The 22808-nt window shown below is 38.0% G+C and overlaps 1 protein-coding gene across 6 annotated transcripts; it reads right to left on the minus strand.

Moving 5' to 3' along the window:
• Positions 1 to 796: 796 nt before the first annotated feature.
• Positions 797 to 19479, minus strand: LOC143885024 (oxysterol-binding protein-related protein 2A-like). Of its 6 annotated transcripts, none has more exons than XM_077388974.1 (11): positions 19461 to 19479; positions 13984 to 14343; positions 12336 to 12432; positions 10418 to 10863; positions 6407 to 6562; positions 3171 to 3338; positions 2919 to 3059; positions 2505 to 2735; positions 2273 to 2392; positions 1284 to 1475; positions 797 to 1193 (listed from the first exon to the last, which is right to left on the minus strand). In XM_077388974.1, exons 1-10 carry the CDS (start codon positions 19461 to 19463, stop codon positions 1305 to 1307), a joined length of 1893 nt encoding a protein of 630 aa, XP_077245089.1. In that variant the 5' UTR covers positions 19464 to 19479; the 3' UTR covers positions 797 to 1193; positions 1284 to 1304. The 6 variants fall into 6 exon arrangements, 4 of the variants coding, with proteins under 4 accessions (XP_077245089.1, XP_077245086.1, XP_077245087.1 ...); XM_077388971.1 differs by lacking the exon at positions 19461 to 19479 and adding an exon at positions 18202 to 19007; XM_077388972.1 differs by lacking the exon at positions 19461 to 19479 and adding an exon at positions 18202 to 19004 and having other exon boundaries at positions 2273 to 2386.
• Between the last annotated feature and the right edge of the window lie 3329 nt (positions 19480 to 22808).

Here is a 22808-nt window from a genome sequence, read left to right on the forward strand (position 1 = left end):
TGGAACGTGTTATGCTAGGCACTATAAACATGTCTCATACCAGGCTGGGTCCTACATAGTCCCATACCTAGGCAGGCCCCTACTCAAGACTGTAACATCCCGGTTTCCCTAGCAGCACTAGATGACACACGAGCTGACAAGGAGATTTGCATTTTCCTAGGTTGCATGGGGAATCCAAACGGAATAGAAGTATACCCATGGATTGTGAAAGTAAAGTGAAAATTAGGGAAGGTGAGCTTCCAATCGGTCAAATCTGCATTCAGCTATTGATTATCCAATTGTTCAAATCTGCATTCAGCTCAGGATTAGGGACGTTGGGCTTCCAATCGTTCAAATATGCAGTCAGCTCAAGATTATTATTTTCACACCATACACATGTATTTCATTTATAATAATCTTGAGCTGAATGCAGATTTGAACTTCTACTTTCTAATTATAAATATGTAAACGATTGAAAGAAATGGGTGGTGTACCGAACGACCCTTCTAAAATTTCATGCTTACTATATAGTACGGGAGAAATGATTTCAGCACAACTATGTTTTCATACATGGGCTCATGTATCTTTGTCTTTTAGCATTTAATTGTCAGTAAGTGCGTTTTGGGGACAGATAAAACCCTTTTACAGCTCTTTTAAGTATAAAAGACAAGAAACATGAAGACATGTTTGTGTTGGAATCATTTCCCTAGTTCGGGCATGTTGATCATTTTATGCAAGGATGAGGGTGTAACGCATTGTTAGTAGCACCATTCAGAATTTGGAATAGTTGTTTCTAAAATTCCATAGAACACCATGGTATCATACAAGCTAATAAAAATAGTGTCCTTTCTTTCACTTGAATGATACCCCCTTCACTCCAAAATTACAAGAAATATCAAAGAAAATATCATGGAACAGTACAATTCTGATGTCTTAACAGAATCAACTGCTGAGAGAAGAGATGTGATACAAATAACTCTCACAATTTTGGAGTGAGTTACAGCTACACAGTAACGCGGAGGAACTTTGTGACTGTGATCTACTCATCCAATTACAATAAAAGAAATTTTGATGCTCGCTCTCTAGGTGAGACCAGATTATAGATTTCTGTCTTACATAAGAGGGAACTTCCTATCGAGATTACCGATAATCAATTAAAATTTCTGAAGAGCAAAGCTGAGCCTCCATACCATTTTTTATTCCACATAAAGCATCTGCACAAGGTGAAAAAGATTGCAAGTAAACATATATAGTAGTAACAGGAGCAAAAAAAAAAGATGGAAATAGAGGCATGAAGTTCTCACCTGCATTATATGCCCTGACTGTTAAGAAGTATTAGCAGTGAGATCTTCTGAAAAATCATCAAATATGTGTGGGCATTCATTCCATTTCTTCTGCTCTCTTGCTACCCAATACCCACCCACATAGCGATATGAACCATTACCATCCATATGGAACCATCTCGGCTTCCACCCACTCTCTTGTAATTTCCTTGACTGCACAGGAAATCAACCGCAATTGAAGCACATGTCCCAGTACCCTTAATGTGCATTCATTTACAAGCAGCAGTAAGTTTATTCATGAACCCACAGACGTAATAGTAAGCATGACTATCATCCTACTCTGACCCATACTCGGAAAACTTTGAATTAGTTAGTAAGATAGCAAAAGAACTCGCATGAGATCTGAGAAAATAGAGTTTCATTGTCACTAATGACACCTATCCTTCATGGAGAGGAAGACTGGAAGTCAAATTACTAACCTTGCAGGTTTCATATATCTAGATCTGTGCCTCCTTTACATTTGGAAAATAGAGCATTACTTTTATCATCTGATGTAAAAGTTATCTTTTAATAATCCTCAGCCAAAAAAGAAAACTGACGCAAATATCCAGTGGCATTGGTGGCATAGGGTGAAACTTCACAGTTAAACTACAAACTGCAGTCAATGATTTGGAAAAGTACGCATCTAAGTTCATGATATAGTTCTTGTGCCAATATTGAGATGGAATGCCTTATCACCTTGCTTTTCTTTAATATCTTAGAGAAAGATCATAAAGCACACTGCAATGGTTGTCTTGACAACTTTTTAATATTGATAAGGATTGGCTCCTTTCTGATTTAAATACAAATTCATCCCAACCATGAATGTACAATTTGATATTTAAGCATTCCTGATTGTGCAAAACAAGATAAGATGCCCAATTATGTGTGTGTGTGTGTGTGTGTGTGTGTGTAGAGAGAGAGAGAGAGAGAGAGAGAGAGAGAGAGAGAGAGAGAGAGAGAGAGAGTACCATCCGTTGCCTTCTCTCCAATCTTAGCTTCTCCGCATTTGCCTTTTCGTATTCCCCATTTTCCAGATGCCGTTGGTCCGGTCTAAGTCTTGAATCCGTCGGCGGAAGTTTCTCCTTAATCCGTGATCAAACACTTGGGATCAGACAGAGCTAGAACAGAAAATCAGAGATGAATAAGAAGAAAAAAGCAACAGAATTACAACCCCAAGTGACCCTAACATGTCATCTCTACCTGCAATCCCGGTGTTAGCTCGTTTAGTGTAATTGCAAACGATGATAAGTTGTACCGAGTGAGACTAGTGGGAGGCTTACTACTTTTCCATAACAGGGAGGCATCTGATAATGGATTACAACCCTTTTGCTTTGTAGCACCATCTCCAGTAACATAATACATGCTGTCATCCCATTTTCCTAATAAAGTGGCAACTTTATTTCCCATGACATCTTCAACAAATCCCTGTACCTGATAACACAGTCAAAAACACATTAATGACCATTTTTATGGCAAAGTATCCCAATATAGTTGAAGAATGACGAACATGCCCCTATTTAGACACACATGGAAATATTTTGAAGGTTGTATTGGACAACCATGACACAAGTTTGACTCAGATCATTTTTATATACTGAAACTAAGATCACCAACCTGGTGAGGGTTGCGGTCAAGAATGGACTGCTCTTTGAACTTGAGCTTGCATGAATGTTGGCGGTTACCCTGTATGTGCATTGTTCCGTGGTGATCGCAGTACACTTTTCCAAGGATGAGATTATAAATAGTTGTTGTCACCTGATGTTGGGATTAATGTGCTCAAATTTTCATAGCACGAGGGAAAAAACAATTAACAAATACATGTCCATGCACAAATATGTGTCCATGTGGGCCACACGCATTGCATACCTTACTCCACTGGAAGATTTCACCATCATCAAACTCTAGCGTGAGAACACCAACTGGGTCAAGCTGAATAGAGCGCCCCCGAAATTTGGACCTGATATTGCTGTCACCCCAGAATTTCCATCCATTGCCTTCACAGTGACAAGCAATAAGCATGGGGTGGTGGCTGACCTATTAAGGAAAATAATGAACAAGCTTACATCCAAATACCAAAGCCCCATGCGCATCTGATGCTAAATAAACAAATATAGTCACCACAAGATGGAGACTAAGATTAAAAAAATTATGATAATGATATTTTCTGAAATGAACCCATGGCCATGATGCATGATAACCATAAGTAACTCAGTCATCAAAAATTAAATAAAACTTTTTTGAGAGCATTGACCATGAATCAATGCCACACGTTTATACTGGTAATAGAATATCATGATTCAACACACCATAAAATGTAAATAACAAACATCTGACTCAAACATTTCCTACGGTGATCAAAGTACATTTCCTGCAACTTTTTTTTTTAATGCCGTAGGGCATCCCTACCCCATTTAGGGCAGGACTAATCCCTACGGATACATGTCCTACAACTCATGAAAAACAGCCTAATCATGGAAATTTTAAGTATTGAACAAGAGATTGTATTTTAACCGGTTGTTTTGACGCTCACAAGGAGACTGTGGTCCACAAGAAACATGTTCAGCACAAGTAAAGCTAGAGAACCATTACTAGCAAACCAAGCAACATCACCATGGCAATGACACGATTGATGAACCAGAACAGTAACAGATAAATGTAACTGTACAATTTTCGCACGACTTGATCGCAGAAAAGGGCGTATGAATTCATGTTGCATGTCTCTCTGGTTCTCATGTCTCTATGAATCTCCCAAGGGATCATCATCACATTATAATTGCACCAGACATGGAATTAATCGAGTGCTTGAAAGAGCCACAAAATACAGAAGCCAGTCCTCATATGTCCAAGGCAGATAGTTTCTGAGGCCTTCTTATCTAGTGAAGGAAATTCTTTCCTCCCGTCCTCTCATAAAAGAAAAGCTCTTCTTCCTTGGAGTACGTCTCTCTGAGATCTCATTCTTCTCTCATAGGAGTTCTTTTCCCAGAGGAGAATTCAAAAGAATAAGGGAGGATTAGAGATTTGTAACTTCATTCTCTTATTTTGCAACTTGACTTCTCTCTTTTTTTTCTACTTTTTTTTTTTGGCATAATTTGTAACGTATTTGTGCATGTGTAGATGTATCACAAGAGGCCTTATAGCATCAATAGGAAGAAAGAACCTTCTCAACCCCTAGCCCACCCCGGGTGCTTGTACATAATTCTAAGCTTATGTCATGCGGGAATTCTCCCCCAATTCTTGAGGCTTGATGTTGGCTGCAGGAAGGCATGTCTAATTTTTTCCAGAGGATTCTTTAGAAGTTAGAAGAACGAGCACTGGTCTTTCTCTTCTGTGGGTGTATATCCCATTTAGATTGCTCTTCTTTATTCCCAATGTAATGGGTGTAGAAAATTGGTGGGAGGAAGTATATTACAACAAACCACACGTCTCCTTTATGTTCAGTCCTAAGCAAGGTTTTAAATTTCGGTTCAGGTTGCCACAGAAATGGTGACATTTCAGTGGAAATCTTGTATAATCACGGAAACGTATGGAAACATATAAAATGATGAAAAATTTTAATCTTTTAAAAAAATATGCAAATGATGAAATTTTAAGGTGAAATTTAAGAAAATGCTAAAATGAGTGCAATTATATACTTAAAAACTATCATACAAGCAACAAAAACCATCTATAATGGCTCAGCCACATCGAACACCTAGTGACATCCTAGTGACATGCATTGGCATTCATGTCTAGAATAGTAAAGTCAATAAAGAAGTACAATGTAATGAAGTATAAGAAAGTACAATGGCCATTTTCCTCTCTAAAGACCTAAACTCTATATTAATAGTTTAATACCACATAGAGTTACAAGGTATTATTGGTCCCATGCAGATATGACATCCTGTGCATAAAAAATATGGTTACTTTGTTTTGCAGTTCAATGATGTTGCCCTCCAAATAGCATTCTCTACATTAATGAAATGAAATGAAATTCAAATAATAACATCTTTACATTTTTTTGCCATTCTGACCATTTCGGTCAAATTTTGGGAATTTAAGTCAAATTTTCCATCAAATCTCAGGAATTTTGGTCAACATTTCGGGGAAATAATGACGTGAAAGGAAATCATGTAGATTTCGTTTCGGTGAGGATGGAAATGGAAACATTTAAGTCGTTTCGGGGGGATTTCGAGGAAATTTTAAAACATGGTAACATATGATAAAAAGAAACATCATTCTGCATTTTTTTTTTTTTTTGAAATGGCGAGATATATTGATTAAAAGGAACCGAGATAGTCCTCAGAATACAAAGGGAAAGAAGAAAGAAGAGAAAGAAGAGAAAAACACATCAGGGACACAAAGTACAATTAAGGTGGCAGATGATCAAACCACTTTATACCCTGCCTAATGACCCCAGATTTAGCTAAGCCGTCGGCTTCTTCATTGGCTGATCTTCTAACATGGGCAAAAGAAATCTTCGATCCGGACACCCAATCCATTCTGCATTAGGTGGCAGATGATCATTCTGCATTTTTTTCAGTTTTCCTATCACTATAATAACTAACATGTTCTTATGTAATTCAATAATTACTAATTAAATTGGAGGTTACAGGTTCAATGTGAAGGTACTAAAAATCTAATATTAAATTAACAATAATAATCTAGCCATACTGTTTGCAACACGAGTCCAGAACAGTTTTCCATATGCAACAAGATTTGAGGCATGATATCCCAGATTTCAGATATTCATTGAACAAAGAACCATATTGAATCACCAGTTAAACATCACAATACTGTCTACCCAAGTGCTCCCAAAACTCATGAAACCAGAATACAGTGAGGAATTTTTAACCCCACATGAGCTATGTTCGCAGAGATTTAGTCACTAACAATGGACCTAAACTGTTCAGTTTCCATCTATAATGCCCTTAACAAGCAGTGTGCTGGTTCAGCTGGGAAGTAATACCGCTGTATGATATCCATTACATATCACACTCAAAACAAGTTCGACTATGATCAGATCTACTCCAGAAAAATACATGTTAAAAAAGAGAGCATACTTGATTTCTTTCATCAATTATTTACTTTAAGACATAAATTGATAATTGTTCAGAGATACTAACCTTCTCAGAGAAGAAGCGGATCCCCTTATCAGGGTACTCAGCTTCATAAGTTTCCCCTAATAAAGGGTTGAACGGTTTGCAGTGTCGACCTTCAGAGGAAGCATATCCTGAGACTGCAAAGGCAGCTACATTCATAATTCTCATGAGACTGCTCCCCTGGAGACACATCCCCCCCATTCCAAATAAAGAAAATAAAAGTCAGCATTCAGACATAAATACATGATCATGTTGTAAAAAATATTTTAGACATTAGCAAATGTTGTAAAAGTACTGACTACCAAACCCATACATGTGACGAATTTGTTGTAGTTCCAAAGGCATTTTGTTGGTAGTGTAATCAATATCACACAATAGTTGTCGGTGGATCTAATGCATTTTGTTATTTTGTTCTAAAAGAGCTTGCTAAGCAAAAAGGCTCGTTATTTGTTATTTTGTTCTAAAAGAGCTTGTTAAGCAAAAAAGGCTCGTTCTAAAAGAGATTGTTAAGCAGGAAGGTTGAGTGTGCAATTAATTTTGCGACTACCAGGGAAGTCCTTGTATTGCACCCTTCGTGATTTCCTGCTCCTGATACTTTACTTTTGATTTTCACTATTTTATTTCATTTATTGATCATTATTCTCATGCTATGCGGAAATATTTGATGAAGAATAGAGACAGAGTAACTAATAGGGTACACATATTTCATAAACTAGTTTAAACTCAGTATGATGCTCAAATTACAGCAGTTCATTCTGATCAATATCATATCTTAAAGGAAAATTTCCTTGAACACGGCATTGAGGCTCAATCTTCAGCTGCTCGTACACCTCAATAAAATGGTATTGCTAAACAGTAGGGTAGGCAAGTTCTTAAACTTACTAGATCTCTTATTATGGGTATGAAAGTTCTAATGATTTATTGGGATGAAGCAGTGTTAACTGTTCCATATATGACTAATCATATGCCTACTCATGTTCTGGACGGAAACTATCGTTTTCAACTATTATGTCTCCGTAGTCCCTTGTTTTCTCTTCCCCCGAAGGTATTTGGCTGTGTTTCGTTTATTCATGTTCATGGTCCTACTTGAGATAAGTTGGGCCATTGGTCTGTTAAATATATTTTTTCGGACATTCCAATTCCTAAAAGGGGATATAAACACTATAGTTATGTCTCTAGTAGGATGTATATCTCTAAGGATGTAACATTCTTTTCTTCTTTTTTTTGAAAATGGAAGATGTAACATTCTTTTTTGAAGACATTTCCTATTTTTCGGATGTTGGCAAATTAGTTTCCCTTCCGCACTGAGTTGGTGATATTCCTTTTCCTGTTTCTAGTGACAAACACAATGAAATTGTTGCATATGCTGAGAAACCAAAACAGGTCTCCTCATGAAGAGCTCCTAGGATCCAAGAGACAAGTGATGTGGACCATCCCATATTCTAATTTTTTTCTGTGTCAAGAGTAGTCATTGACCATCCTCCATCATCAGATTCTCGAAGTAATTTTCCCTCTCCGAGTCCATCATTCAATCTTTCCATTGCATTATGAAAAGAGAAGCGTTCTAGAACCATCATCCCACAAGTAATTATCTTTCTTATCCGGCTATTCCTCCTCCATTTCATACTTTTTCTTGCTTCTGTCACTTCAGTTCCAATTCCTACTATGCTTGCAGATGCCTTGTCTTGTCCTAAATGGAAACTGGAAATAGGATATGGTTGAAGAAATAGAAACACTTGAAAAGCAGAGAACCTGGCATGTTGATGAATTGCCTATGCAACCGAATGTGGTAAGTTGTTGATGGTTTTATAGTATCAAGTGTAAACCTTATAGATCGATGGATAATACAAAGTTCATCTGGTTGCATAAGGATTCACAGGGGTCGATAGTGTGGACTATAAGGAGACTTGCGCTGAATTCTATTTGTGTTCTCCTATCTGGTGCTGTATCACCCTCATGGACACTACGCTGAATTCTATTTGTGTTCTCCTATCTGGTGTTGTAACACCCTCATGGGCATTACATCGGCTAGACATATGAAATGCTTTTCTTCGCGGTGATCTTTCTGAGTATGTAAGACTCTTCCTCTCGGTTTTGTCCGGGGGGGAGGTTTTTCAGCTCAAGAAGGTTATATAAGGCTTGAAACAATCACCACATGCATGATATGACTAGTTAAGTGGTTCCCTTCCCAAGAATGGTTTTAAACGAATTTTTTATGAACATTATGTGTTTGCGTTGAAGACGGGCCTACATTACTATTTTGGTAGTAAATGCAGTGTCTGCTTACTGAGAGTTTTCCCAAAGGAGATTGCAAAGGCAACGAAGCATTTGGCCAGCATCTTTGGCATTAAGGATCTTAGTCCACCCAAGTACTTTTTGGGCATTGAAGCTGCTAGATCAAGGAAAGGTATATTTATCTCTCAACGAAAATATATCTTAGATCTTTTTATTGACACTAGTCTTCTTGGAGCAAAACTCGGTCGTAGTCCCATTGAGTGGATTCATCAAGTTCCTGCACAAATTTTAGATCTTCTGAAAAATATTATACACGACCAGGTGTTGGTTGGGAAACTTATCTATTTTCCTGTACAAATTTTAGATCTTCTGAAAATATTATACACAAACAGGCGTTGGTTGGGAAACTCATCTATATAACCTTCAAACATTACTTATGTTGTGAGTGTGGTAAGCCAATGCATGCATAAACCATACACGCATCACTATGAAGCTGTTATTCAAATCATAACGCACTTGAAAAGACCATCTGATAAAGGAATTTGGTATAAGAATTACAGTCACTTTGATGTTTGTGGGTATTGTGATGCTAAATGGACTAGTTTGTCAAGTGATAGGAGATCTACCAGTGAGTAATGCATGTTTGTCGACGATACTTTGGTAACATGGAAAAGTATGATGCAATTATTTGTTGTAGAGTTCCACCTCGAACAAGAATCTCTCAAACAATCATTCTACCTACGATATTCTCATCTAATGATCACTCTAACAGTGATCCAACCATGACACTCATGATTGCTCTAACCAAGGCCCAACCGACAATCGCTCCAACCACGGCTCTGATACCACCGGGCAAAATCTGATCTGATCGCATGCATTGAAACAATATAGTAGAAAGAAACAAACCACAAGATGCACACCGAGATTTACTTGGTTCAGCCAAGATGCCAAAGTCCACGCGTGAGAACACTATCTTCCACTATGAAAAAACAAAATACAAGGCTTACAACGAATTAACCCATAAACTACAAACCACAACCCTTACTTTTCTCTCTCAATCATGATCGTATACAAAAAGAAAGAAAGAGAACAAACCCCCTATTCTTTATTTCACACCACAAGAGAAAACCTAAGTATCTCTCTTTCTTTCTCTCACTACTCACACCCCACTTGGACGTCTGTATTTTCTCTCCACCCCACAATAATCTTTAAATAAAGATAGATCTATCTCTCTCTCATAGTCAAATGAGGGAGACACCTAACCTAGCCCTAGCCCCTTTCAACCCTAGTCGTACTAGGAAACCTACATTAAAGGGAGAGATTCACATAAAGTAGGAAACAACACACCTATCCCAACAAGTATGATCATGAAATTGTAAATCTGCATTAAGTACATTTATATACACACATAAATCAAATATCTACTCAATTAAAGGTTTGGAAATTAAAAATTAGGAGCAGGCATGAAATCAATTAAATGAAACAATATGGTCAACATAAGAGAATGAAATCATTAAAAATTATATGAAAAATGTGAAATCCATGATGTTTTTAATAGAAGAAACTTTTGGAAATTTGGGGAAATGTATTCATTACAATGTTGTCCCAATCAATTCATGTTAAAACTATAGAAAAGGAGATGACAGAGTGGAATCATTCAGATCTTGCAAGACAGAGAAGGGCAGGATAGAAAATCTTTCCTCAAGATCATAGAAAACCAAACTCAAAGTCATAACAGGAAAATAATATGGAATTCAAATTCAAATGAAGGTAGATGATATATAATGAGTAGCAGCTTACCATTTTTCCACATTCATATGCACGATCCAAAAGATAAGAATATTCCATGTCCTCAAAGCACTTTTGAAGGGATGATATCGGTTCATTAAAGTAAACAGGAAGACAAACTCGAGTGAGATCCTTTCCCACATTATCTTTGATCATCGACCAAAGACTGACACCTTTCTCCTTCTCAATAGGGTCAGGCAATTTCTTCCGCCTATCAATGTGTGGATATTTATGATTAATAAGCTCTTGTCCCCCCTGCATCCTCTCCACATTATCACAGCGATTCCCAATTTTCAAACTCTTATTCACACTATCTGTGATTTCTATTAAAGAATCACTTGAAACCATAGAATCACTAAAATAATCTTTTGTATCAAAGAATGAGGGCTCATCCTCATCTGACACTTCCTCAAGTTCTTGCTTTCCAATATCATCAGATGATTCTGTTGTGCTGCACTCTAAACAGAAAAAAAGAAGGCATCAGGAAAATAACATATTTCATAATAACGAACAAAAAAATCATGTGCCAATCAGGTATTATAAATGACAGTATGGTTAAGGACTTAAAACGGACAAATGCCAACTAATGAGGTGCAGATAGGAGACTCGGTAGGCTAATCAAATGCTAAATGATTAAAAAAAAGGTATTTATGGATTTGATAAGTGACACTGCTGCACAAGGAGAAAACTAGCAAAAGAATGAGGACCGCATCCAGTAACTATAAAAATGTGCAAATCATTTCCAAATGTAACATGAAGAGGAGAAAAAAACATTTCATCCAAGCATCTAAATGAATTGATGAGATAAGTTGAAACAAAGTGACAAGTGTGAATTCCCAAAAACAGGGTATGAACATCAGTTACTAAAAAATAGTTATTTGATGAAATATTTGATTGGGTGAGGCCTACGGAGGTGGCGTTCAACCATGTTAGGCGTGCAAATCAAGTGGCGGATAATTTGGCTACAGAAGGAGCTTCCAAGGGGTCCCTAGCGCTTTTATACTCTCTTCCGCCGTGATTCTCTCTCATGTTGCACATTTTTCATTGTTGTATTCCCCTTCTAGGTATGTATCTTGACCACCCCGGTCCCTTTAATTAATATCATGGGCTACCATTTCTCAAAAAAAAAAAAAAAATCATTAGGGCATAAAGTACAACCTATATTATCAGAAATCATAGGATCAGGTGAAAGATATTTTAGGCGGTACAACGTCCCTCCTCCTCCTCCAAGAGAGACACAGGATTTTCTTTCAGATCTGCATGGGTTCACACATGGTACAGAACCAGATTCACTGTTGGCGTCAAAGAAGTTTCACCCACTCTTCGCTCTTATACTTGACACACTCAATAGGTGACTGCACAGTGAGAAGCCATTATTGACTGATCCTGCCGGTACAATACAGAGTACATACCACATCCTTTTATGTCAACACTCAAGTGTGAACACTAGTTCTTCATCCCATTAGAAGAATTCTTCTAGAAGCTATAAAGACCAGTGTGCCACAAAAGCTGCAAATAAGGTAGGGAATCTCTTATTGCTTTGGACAATTCGAGAGTATTGGACAGAAAACCAGTCACAAGAGGTGAGCTGCACATTGTAAATGCCAGGGATAGCATGGACAATTTATCCTGTATGTAGATGCCAACATCCCCATTTCCAGCATTGATCTTAAGAAGACCACCAAATCTAGGTTATGCTAAAAGAGGAAGATTGTCTGCCCCTGATTTTCAATTTCGAAAATTCCCCTTTCAACCCACTATCAAAGAGAAAAATACAAATTATAAAGATTTAAGAAACATAGAGAGCAATAAACGCTAAACAATCAAGAAAGACAATAAGCTACCCAACATTACATTTAATTGGTTTCTCCATTCATATATTGATGCAAGAAATGTACAAGAACAGAGTATAAGTGAACATATCAAATACCACTATATTTTCCATGCCCGGGACTAGACATTTCATGCTTCATCATATGGAAGTGGTCATCATGAATTCCAGAGGTTACAGCCTCAGCATTAGCTACCTGCACATCGACCAAGAAGCAATTCAGTTCCAAAAACCATATGAGACAGCTTCCATTAATAACAAAATATCCAATATAATGGAATTTACTCACATTTCAGAGAAAAACAAAAATTTGAACTAAAACAACCAAAATTCTAGCTTCTTCCAAATCTGTATAATTAAACGGTGAATCTTAAGCCATGTTTAAGAAGAGAAACAGTAAAATATTTCATAATCCATACTATAGTTGCTATGTTAAAGTATAAAAGATAAATAACGCCTTTCTCCAACAACTTAAGCTTTTGGAGAAGTTGGTAAGTTAACATGCTATCAGAGCCAAAGGTCTCGAGTTCAAACCTCCCGGATAGCAAAAATCCACATGCGATGGTTGGCCCAAAGTGGGACCACATGTGCCACGTGTTTGCCAAGTGGGCCACACGCGCGGGGGAGTGTTAAAGTATAAAAGATAAATAAAGCCTTTCTCCAACAGCTTAAGCTTTTGGAGAAGTTGGTAAGTTAACATTGTGCATCTCCCCCCAAACAAAACCTTCAGAACAAACTATGTAAAACAGATGGTTGGCAAAAAAATACTATACCCTCAAGAAGGTCAAGAAGTCTAGGGTTTGCTTCAACTAATATTTGAGTTGATCGGTTAATGAAGAGCTATAAACTCTGAATGTAAACTTTTGAGAGTTCTTTTATTAGGTTTGATAAAATTCTATTGATGTTTTCTTTATTTTTAGTATTTTTTTTTGTTTTAAATGATGAGAGAAAGGGGAATCTGGAGATCTCAACTCTGTGTAGTACTATTGCTTGTGAAGATTGATTGGTTTGTTCATAGATTCAATCTATTTGCTCAAGAGCTTTCGACTCTAGGTGGTATCCTAGTAAGTATATTCAATAATATAGTTCTCTTTGCTCACTTCCATTTATTTTTCGGTATTATAGTAAATCTGTTCAATTTGAAAATGTTAATTATTTAGCCAACAATTCTATTGATACATAATCATGTGACATAAGATATTTACGTCCAAATATTACTCGTCCACAATCGTATCTCATTTTTTTTCCACATGGAAGATAATGGAGACCAATAAAGTAAGGCAGTTCTGAGATTTAAAGTGTATAACAGAAAGAGAGTGTTTTATTTTTATTTTTTTTGAAAGGTAACAGAAAGAGATGTTATATTGACAATGACATTCCAATTTACTGGCATGATATCAACCAGCAATGCATCCAATGATTTAGTACAATGGAATAGCACAAGAGGAATAAGACAAATAGACCCTCTATCAGAACATGCTTATCTCAATTGTAGTACTCTTAATGAAAAGCAAGGAACATCACGACTAATCTTAAAAAATATTTTACAGTCTACTCAACAAAGTAAACACAAAATTACATTCTCAAAAGACAAGTTAACAAAAATCATTCGGCAATGCTACACACTAAATACAATTTATTCCAACTAAATGTAAGGCTAGTAGCATTTAGCATAATTTTAGATGAACTAGGCAAAAAAAAAGATTTAATATCTCCAGCAAAGCATATTAGTTGTGCAGAGAAATACCTCCAACTGCCTTAAAGTGTCAATCAAGCTGAATCGTTCTTCATAAAAAAGTTTTAATTGTCCTTGTAACTCTGAAAACTCTGATTGCATGATCTGTTCACAGTCCTTGATAAGTACCTCACTAACTCCATCTTCAAGTAAGCGGTCTCTAAGACTTTTGGTCGAAATAGATGCATCATTTTGGATAAGGGCAACCTTATCACTCAATGGTCTCAAGGAAATAAGACTACGCGCAGATACCAAAGCCTCTATCCAAGCCACACGATCTTTTCCTGAATCAGTTCTCAGATGAAGTGTCTTTGTGGCAGTGAATATATAGAATCGTCTATCATCAGACTTGCTCTCTCGAAAGGATGAAACCTAGATTAAAAGAAAGAAGCAATTTAGCTACCAAGAAACACACAAGACACACTTCAAATTAGACAATAAAAAAGAAGTTATTCTTCATGAAAATCGTACAATACAGCATATAAACAGCAACCATCATTTATACAGCCAACAAAAAATTACTAAGATTTCACACGTTCACTTTAATATGGCCATAAGGCTACAGCCACTTAACTGGGAAAGAAAGCAGTCTTTGAATCTTCCAAAGAGTTACCATAGTATTCCACCCTCTCAAATACATTGATTCCCATTTATATTGATCTGGTTTCCAGATTTCTTGAGGCAATAAGAACGGAAAAGATGGAAATTATAATCAGATAATCCTGTCAACATCTGTTCCTCACAATCCTATAAAGGTTGCCAGAGCGGGATTCGAAGGCTCCAGGGATGGTCGGAAGCGGGAATCGTGAAGTCGTCGGAGAGTCACTGGGGAGTCGCCGGGGAGTCACTGAGGAGTTGGGCATCGCTGGGAATCGCCGGAAAATCGCGTTTCACAGAGCATTAAACCGCGGTTCCCAAAAGTAGGAATCGGGTTTCCGGGGAATCATAAACTGCGATTTCCAAATGTGGGAATCGGGTTTCCGGCGAATCCGAACAGGAATTCCCAGTTTTTGGGATTCGAGAAGATTCCCGTTTTGGATTCGAGAACCCAGAAATCGAGGTTCCACACTCCCAGGAAAGAATCCTACTTCCTTGGTTCATGGAGGTAGAACTGGGTATCTGAGGATGTTCAGCAGATGAATCAACAGAAGAACTACATTGGGCCATTGCCTTCTTTTTAATAAAATCTTTACCGTTCAAAAAAAAATCAACAGAAGAACTAGCAACTCCCACATTGTTGTGTCAAGTGAATGATTTAAAAGTAACATAACTGAAACTATAGCAATGAATGAGGACTGTTTTCCATGCAATATGTTTTTTTATGAAAGCATCAAGGAATAAACAACAATGTTTCCACATGGTTCAGACAATAACATTGGGTGCATCTCAGATATAATGCATAACAAAGGCCTGAACACAGTATGGCAAGGATTTCATAACAAAAAATGATGCACCGGACACAGGAATGGTACAAATTCTTCATCCAACCTAAGGTGTCAGGGAATAAAGATTTTACCTAATCCAAGAACTCAATCATGTTTTTTTCTTCTGAGCGGAATCAAGTGATTTCATTTCAGAAGAAATAAAAGGAGAAAAGAATGGGAGCATAGGACCAGTTGTTCCAAATGTGAAAGAAAAATACTACCTATTTACATCAAAACATTATAACATGAATGTATTTCCTACCGTAGTTCCACCCTTTTCCTTGCCAATGTGCCTACCCTGCCCTTGGAAGTTCTAAGCCTACATTCAAGGACGAGGTTTAGCCTGCTACAGAGACCCAATATCTCCATAATAAAACCAGCAAGTCTCCATGCCCTCAATGAACATCTTTGGGCCAGTGAGCTAACATTTGTACACTCTTCCAATCATAAGCTTTTTGGTTATTGCCTCTTTGAAGATACAAAGACCTGTTGTTAGGAGGGCTTCTACTTCCACTTTATTTGAATCAATCTCACTAGAAGGGCTCGAATAGGCTTTAATTAGTTGTCCCTAGTGGTTCCTAAACAATAGGCTTTAATTACTTGCCCCAAGTGGTACCTAAACAATCCTACCACTTCAGCATGGGATTCCCTTTTGAGCTACCATCAAAATTTAGTATAGGTGGCAGCCAACAGGGTGATAGTTTTGGATGATTCAACCTATCAACAATGAGTGATTTCCAATTCTCAATCACATCATAAATCTGTTAAGGAACTCAGCAAGTTTCTGCCGCTTTCCCAACTGATTAAATCAGTTCTATTTGCCTAGATAATCTTACCAACCGAGTTGGAATGCCTGTAGAAAGTCAGATAGTTCCCCTAATTTTGTGTGTGGACAATGAAGCACGATAAGGTCAAGAGTTTCCTTGGCTCTGCAAAGTACACATCTACTTGCAAAGTGGAAACTGTTCTTTTTAACCCTCTCACACAGATTGATCTTTCTTTATGCTGCCGTGCACATGAAAGCCACCATCCTAGGTGGAGCTACCAAGTGCAAAACTTCAGTCATTTGGGTGAAATCATTATCATCCCCAATAATCATCAAAGGATCAAGCCGAAATTACCCTTGTGGACCTGGAGCCCAAATTCTCCTTTCGGGCTCTTGAGATGAAATGTAGACCAAGGCAAGAACGCCAAAGAGACAAGCCAAATGTATTCTTTCAAATTTTACCAATAAACATATTAAATAACTTCAGTTAAGATCATGATAGCCAAATAAGCTAAGTATCGGAATTACAATAAAATCATAATCTATATATCTAATAAGAATATATGACAGATCACCCAGTTTATTATAATTGGACCCACTGTAATAAGTTGAATGGCCTATGGATGCCATGGGAGTTGTTTAGATAGTAAACACGACAAGAATGGATGTAAATGCATATTCACCTAGTCTACATGGAGTCTTCTCAATGGGTGAAGCACAAACACATGTCGGATTCTGACACTTCTTGTATGCGGGTGAGACACTTCTGGTTATTTTTTATCTATTTTGCCCTGAATTCTACTAACAGGAATTTACATTTACCATAGACTTGGAGTTTTAGTAAGTTTTTTATATGGGATATCTTCTTTTCATTTTTACTATAATTGAGAAAAAAAGGATTCTCATGAATAACAACAGAACTGAAAGTAAAAGAAAATTAGTTGACGGAGAAACCCACCTGAACAAGCAGAACCCACCTAAGCTGTTCTTAACCCTATTTTTTTTTTTTCTGAAGGATACCCCAGACTACAACCCAAACAAAATGCAATCAAAGGATAGATCAATAGATAACGTCTAACCCTAGGGAGATAGTAAACCAATATCCAAAATAACCCAATACAACCTAAACAAAATCCAAACAATGGATAGATCAATAGCTAACGTCTAACCCTAGAGAGATAGTATATAAATGTCCAAAATAAGAAAACCCACCAAACAATGAACTGTTTCTTGTTTTCTAGGTAGAAGATAGAAAATAGAAGAAGAAAAGTAAAAACAAAACAAGAAAACTCACCAGCTACAGCGAGAAAAGAATCAATGAAAAACCCTGTATTTTCAAACGAGAAAAGCCAACACGCGAGCGTATAGAACTAATGTAGTATTTGGAGAGTGATGTGACGGATGGCCCTAAATAAACACCCAGAGCCCTACTAGTAACCTATCACAGCCCATCAGAGTCTGCTGATGTGACCCACTCTCAGACTAACCTGAAGTGAAACTGTAAAAAAGGATAAAAGCGTAAATAAAAAAATTTAAAACTACGAGAATAGAGTGTGAAAGACGCAAAACAGAGAACGTCCCGTTCGTACCCGAAAAACACAGAGCTTTTCCGATCCTACAGACAATTTTTAAGAATATCGGGAGTGGCGAGAAGAAAAAAAAAAAAACTACTGTCCTTCAGATTTACGCAGTTGTTATCCAAGATTTTCTCTGAAAAGATAGATCGACGGAATAGGTAACATTTTCCCAATCTTTTCAAATTCCTTGTTTCCCAAACTACAAAAAGCTCAGTGCGGGAATTTAAAAAAAAAATAGAGGAGAAAGAGGCATTGAAAAACTTAGTAATTGAAAAAAAAAAAAAAAAACTACTGTTTTCTCTGTTACGAGCAGGTGAAAAGAAAGAACTACGAAATAGGTAAACATTTTTCCAATCTTTTCAAATTCTGTTTTTTTTTCCGAAAGTAGAAACAACTCAGAGCGCGAAATTAAAAATATAGAGAGAGAAACCGTATTCGTGTTTCGCAATTTCGTATTGCGTACCTTGAGGTGAACGACACCAACCGTTTTGTTTTGCTTTCTCCCGTTCTCGATAAGCGAAAATTGGTTCGAGGAGTTACCGATCACGCGAAATTCCTCACTCGCCGAGAGATTTTCCGATCGCCGGATTCTTGAGTAAGAGAGAACTCCGTTCCTCAATAAAAACCACCGCGATCTCCATCCTTTGCCGTAATTCGTCCATTTTTGTAGAACTCCAGCCACATTGACTTCAGATCCAGTCTCTGTTCTTACTTTTGCAACCGTTCTAATCTCAGATCTCGCCGATGATTCCATCGGCGATCGATCTCCGATTCCTGGACTCTCCAACGAAATGCAGCACAACGGATGCATTTCTTTTACTCGCATTCCGATCTAGATTTCCAAATCTAGAAACTCAAATCCAAATCCCTAAAAACTCCAAATGAGATTAAAGATCTAGGATTTTAAATTCCTTCTCGTCTGCTAATTAAAAGCTAGAGTTCCGATCAAGATTTCGGAATCAAAAAACTGAAATGCAATTGAGATTAAAGATCTCGGAATTTCATTTCCTTCTCATGCGACAAAAGCAAGGGTTTTGAAAGGTTCTTTTTCTACAGAAGGAAACCTGAAGACTCTGCTGCAACTGTAGAGCTTTTACAACTCGTCAGAGAGTCGAGAGAGAGAGAGGGGGGGGCGGATTTTGAATTAATAGAGTAGAATTAATTTATTCGGCGGTCGCTGAAGAAGGAGCAGCGGCATAACAGCGTGGCAGAAATGTAATTAATTAAGAAAAAAAAGGGAGATTCGAAACCCCAACCTTCAACGATAGAGACATAAAATATGAAAGGGGAAGGAGACATGAAAATATGAAATATGACTCTCTGTATTAAAAAAAAACGCTTCCGTTCCGCCCGATACACTTCCATATCGGGGTACATGTCGTAACGGTGTCCGATACCCAAAGCTGTCGTATATCCGACTCTGTTTTCTCGTTTCAGAATTTCTCGACCAAATTCTCGTTCCTCGCTTTGGTGTTCATTGTTGTTCATGATTGTGTATGAAGCATGCAACAGTGCAGTGCAATCGAGGACAAGTGACAGGGACATGAGATTTGCAGTTTTTAATTTCTCGCGAGAGGGGGAAGAGAAGTTTGAAATGACGAAAATAGCCTTATTGGGGGCGGGGGGGGTGGTAATCTGATTGATTGATTGATCTGCATGACCTGACGCTTGTGATCATTACTACCGTTCATTTAGTCAATGAATTTACGGAAAAGCCCTTACCATTTTTTAGCCGGCGCATGATAGCAAGATGGCGTATGTTAGGTGAGTACGCATGGTGCGCACTGGAGAGGAGGGGGGCCCCCCCTGCGAGGTACGGGGAGGAAGCATCTTTTTATAGACTATAGAGTTCGTGATTTTCTGACACGTGTCGGAGACAAAGGGATCAGGGTATTGCTGGTGAGCACGTTGTGGAGTTATCGATTGCCCACGCTTCGGAGATCCCTCTCTCTCTCTCTGTAGCGCGACCATCGAGTTTCCACACATGGCTCAAAATTCCTCAAATACCCCTCTCAACTTCCAAAATACCGTCCTTTTTTTTTCTTCATTTTAGCGAAGAAACCAGTCAAAACTGCCGTCGTCCACAACCACACAATTATTAAAAGGGAAATGTTATCCGCACTACTCTATTTTGATGAGGGCACTGTCACTTTATTAAAAGTACGGTATGGCCCGCACCATAGGATGATCCAAACCGTCCATTAGATGGGCCACAGCCTAAATAGGGTGTGCCCTACAAATTACTTTCATAGGTTGATCCTAACCCTCCGATCTATAGAGGTTTAGGTTCAACCCTCTAACATTCAGATCAGAGGGTTAAGATTAACCTATGGAAATGATTTTTGGGGCACAACCTATTTAGGCTGTGGCCCATCTAATGGACGGTTTGGATCATCCTATGGTGCAGTCCATACCGTACTTTATTAAAATGTTTGCGAGACGAAAAAATAGTGGCAGTCATGTCGTCCTCAACCATTAAATACCAACTCTACCTTCCGTGCCTCGTTGAAAATGGGACACCCTCTCTCTCTCTCTCTCTCTCTCTCTCTCTCTCTCTCTCTCTCTAGCAAATACATTTTGGAGGCCCTGTTGAAAATGAGACCCCCACCCCCACTCCCTCCCTCCCTCTCTCTCTCTCTCTCTCTCTCTCTCTCTCTCTCGTACTAACACAGCTCACCCACAAGTGACAAGCCCACCACGAGGACGTGATGGTACCACTGTCTAGTTGTACAACTTACGGGGTTTACTAGTGTTTGGTTGCATATTTAAATGGAAACTAATATGAGGATACATAGGCTTCTCTCATCCATTTGGTTGCAGAAAATCCAAGTTGGAATAGCGGCTTTGGTTCATATTTGGATTTCACATCATCAAAACCAAGGTCAGAGCCAGGAATTTACACTTGAGAGGTCAGACTAATTTACACTTTGCCTGCAATGGTCATTGGGGGGCCGCTTACTAACTTTCTGTAATAATTTTAACACATAGCAGTATTATAAAAGGGATTTTGCAAGTCATTGGGGACGTGACCACCCCCACGCGCGCTATGTGCCTCCGCCCCGGATGAAAACCCCTGTTTGGTTGAACACATGGTTTTAAGTTGCATCTGAAATCTGGAAATTTGGATTTCGGTCAAGACCAAAACCTAAACGTTCCAAAAACTGAAACAGGTGAAACGTACCAAATTTTGGAAATTTTAGTAAAATTTGGAAAAAAAATATTAATATTTCCTTTCCCAAATTTCAGCCAAAAATAATTTCGGCCGAAATTATTTTAGACCAAAAAATCGACATTTCGAGTGTCTTTACTGATTTCCCGATATTTCGGTTTCGGCTAGGTCTGAAATTTAAGCCAAAACCGAAATTTCAAACCATGGTTGAACCTATATCATTGTTGGGGACTACTAGGACTGTTTCTTGTCTCCTCCCAAAGAAATCCAAACCAACAACCACATAAAGGTAGGTTTTGGCTTAGATTTCATGGCAACAATGCTCTCTCTCTCTCTCTCTCTCTCTCTCTCTCTCTCTCTCTCTCTATATATATATATATATATATATATATATATATTGGTAATGACACTCCCTACCACTACCCTACAAGGATGGCAACCAAACACTACATACACCACTATTCAACGAGGTAAGTTCTAAGTAAATCTAATGCTTATCTCCTCTGTTGATTACTTACGCTAGGATTTTGCTTCTCTCTCTCTCTCAATTATAGAGTACTGTAAGTGAAGCCAGCTTTAAGACCGAGTACGAGACTGAACAAATGAGTTGTTGCCACCACATCACGAGTGACTAAGCCTAGTCTTTAGGTCTACGAAAACCTCAAAAAGGTGATTTTTTTGCAAACACACCATAGGTTCTCAGTGTCGGGTTCTCCATAAATCCATAGGTCCTACTCTCAGTTAGTGCATCATTTTTCTTGCCAATAATAGAACTATCATTCTTTTTTTTATATTGACACTACAAGGAAAACTACTTCAATTGACAACCGAACATCACTTACCACTACTCTACAAGGAGACTACTTGACTACTGAAGTTCTAATGCAACACTACTCTACGTGGTAATTAAGTGCAACCAAACTGAGAATGGAAAGTGCCCTCATCCTGTTTCTCAAAATCCAACTGTTTGGCAACACGGAGTGGAGTCTCTTCAACATTGTTCTTGCCGTCTTGGCATTTACAAAAGTTGGAGGATGAGAAGTATTGCCCAACGGGCCCTAAATTATTGTTTGGAACAAGCTTTTGTCATTGAGAGCATCCAACCATCCGATGTTCACAAACAGCATAAAAGCTAAGATGGTCTCCATCACGTCACTTCTTACGGCTTCCAAAGCCAAACCCACCTCTGCTTTGGCTACAGTTAACACTAAATCGCTTTCAATTTTCCTTCCCTTAATAGGAATCTCTTTACACTATTCTCAATCGCTTTCATTTTCAAGCCCAATTGCAGTGCGAGATGTAGATGTGAAGTAATTTTCAAAAGGATGATGTCATTCGTCTCGGTAACAGTATCTTTACAGTGGCTCATTGGATGGAAGTTAGTTGTGAGTTAGAGATAATATTTAGTAAAATATTGAATGGTGTGGCCAATCCCCATCTCCAAAAAAGTGCACGAGAGGCTTTTGTTTATTGGTTTTGGGTATCTGTGACAGAGATTCACCTTGTTGTTTGTAGCATGGAGATTGGAGAGAAGAAAGCAGCATTCCCAAGGATCATGGGGATGGAATATTTATATATCTGTACAGTTTTATTGCATAGAGGGCATCAAATGATGCAAATAAAGGGCGTAATGTGGTGCACATGGCTTGCAGTACAACTTAGCTAACACCATGGTATTGAGATGTGTGTGTAATCTTTTCCACATGACATTGGGATAGCTCAATATACTTGGTTAAGAGTATTTAATGTTGATGCTTTGATATTAGGATCCACTAATTACAATTAAGAATTCCATCATCCTCACATCCTTGCTATTATCAGTTATTAGTTATGGGTTTTGCTAACGAGTGCCCTTGGGGCACTTGCTGAGATGCATTGGAAAAGGAATTTTCGAACCATTT

Source organism: Tasmannia lanceolata, unplaced genomic scaffold, assembly GCF_043159265.1.
Source record: "Tasmannia lanceolata isolate RefF3 unplaced genomic scaffold, GAP_Taslan_0.1 ptg000008l, whole genome shotgun sequence".
NCBI lineage: Eukaryota > Viridiplantae > Streptophyta > Magnoliopsida > Canellales > Winteraceae > Tasmannia > Tasmannia lanceolata.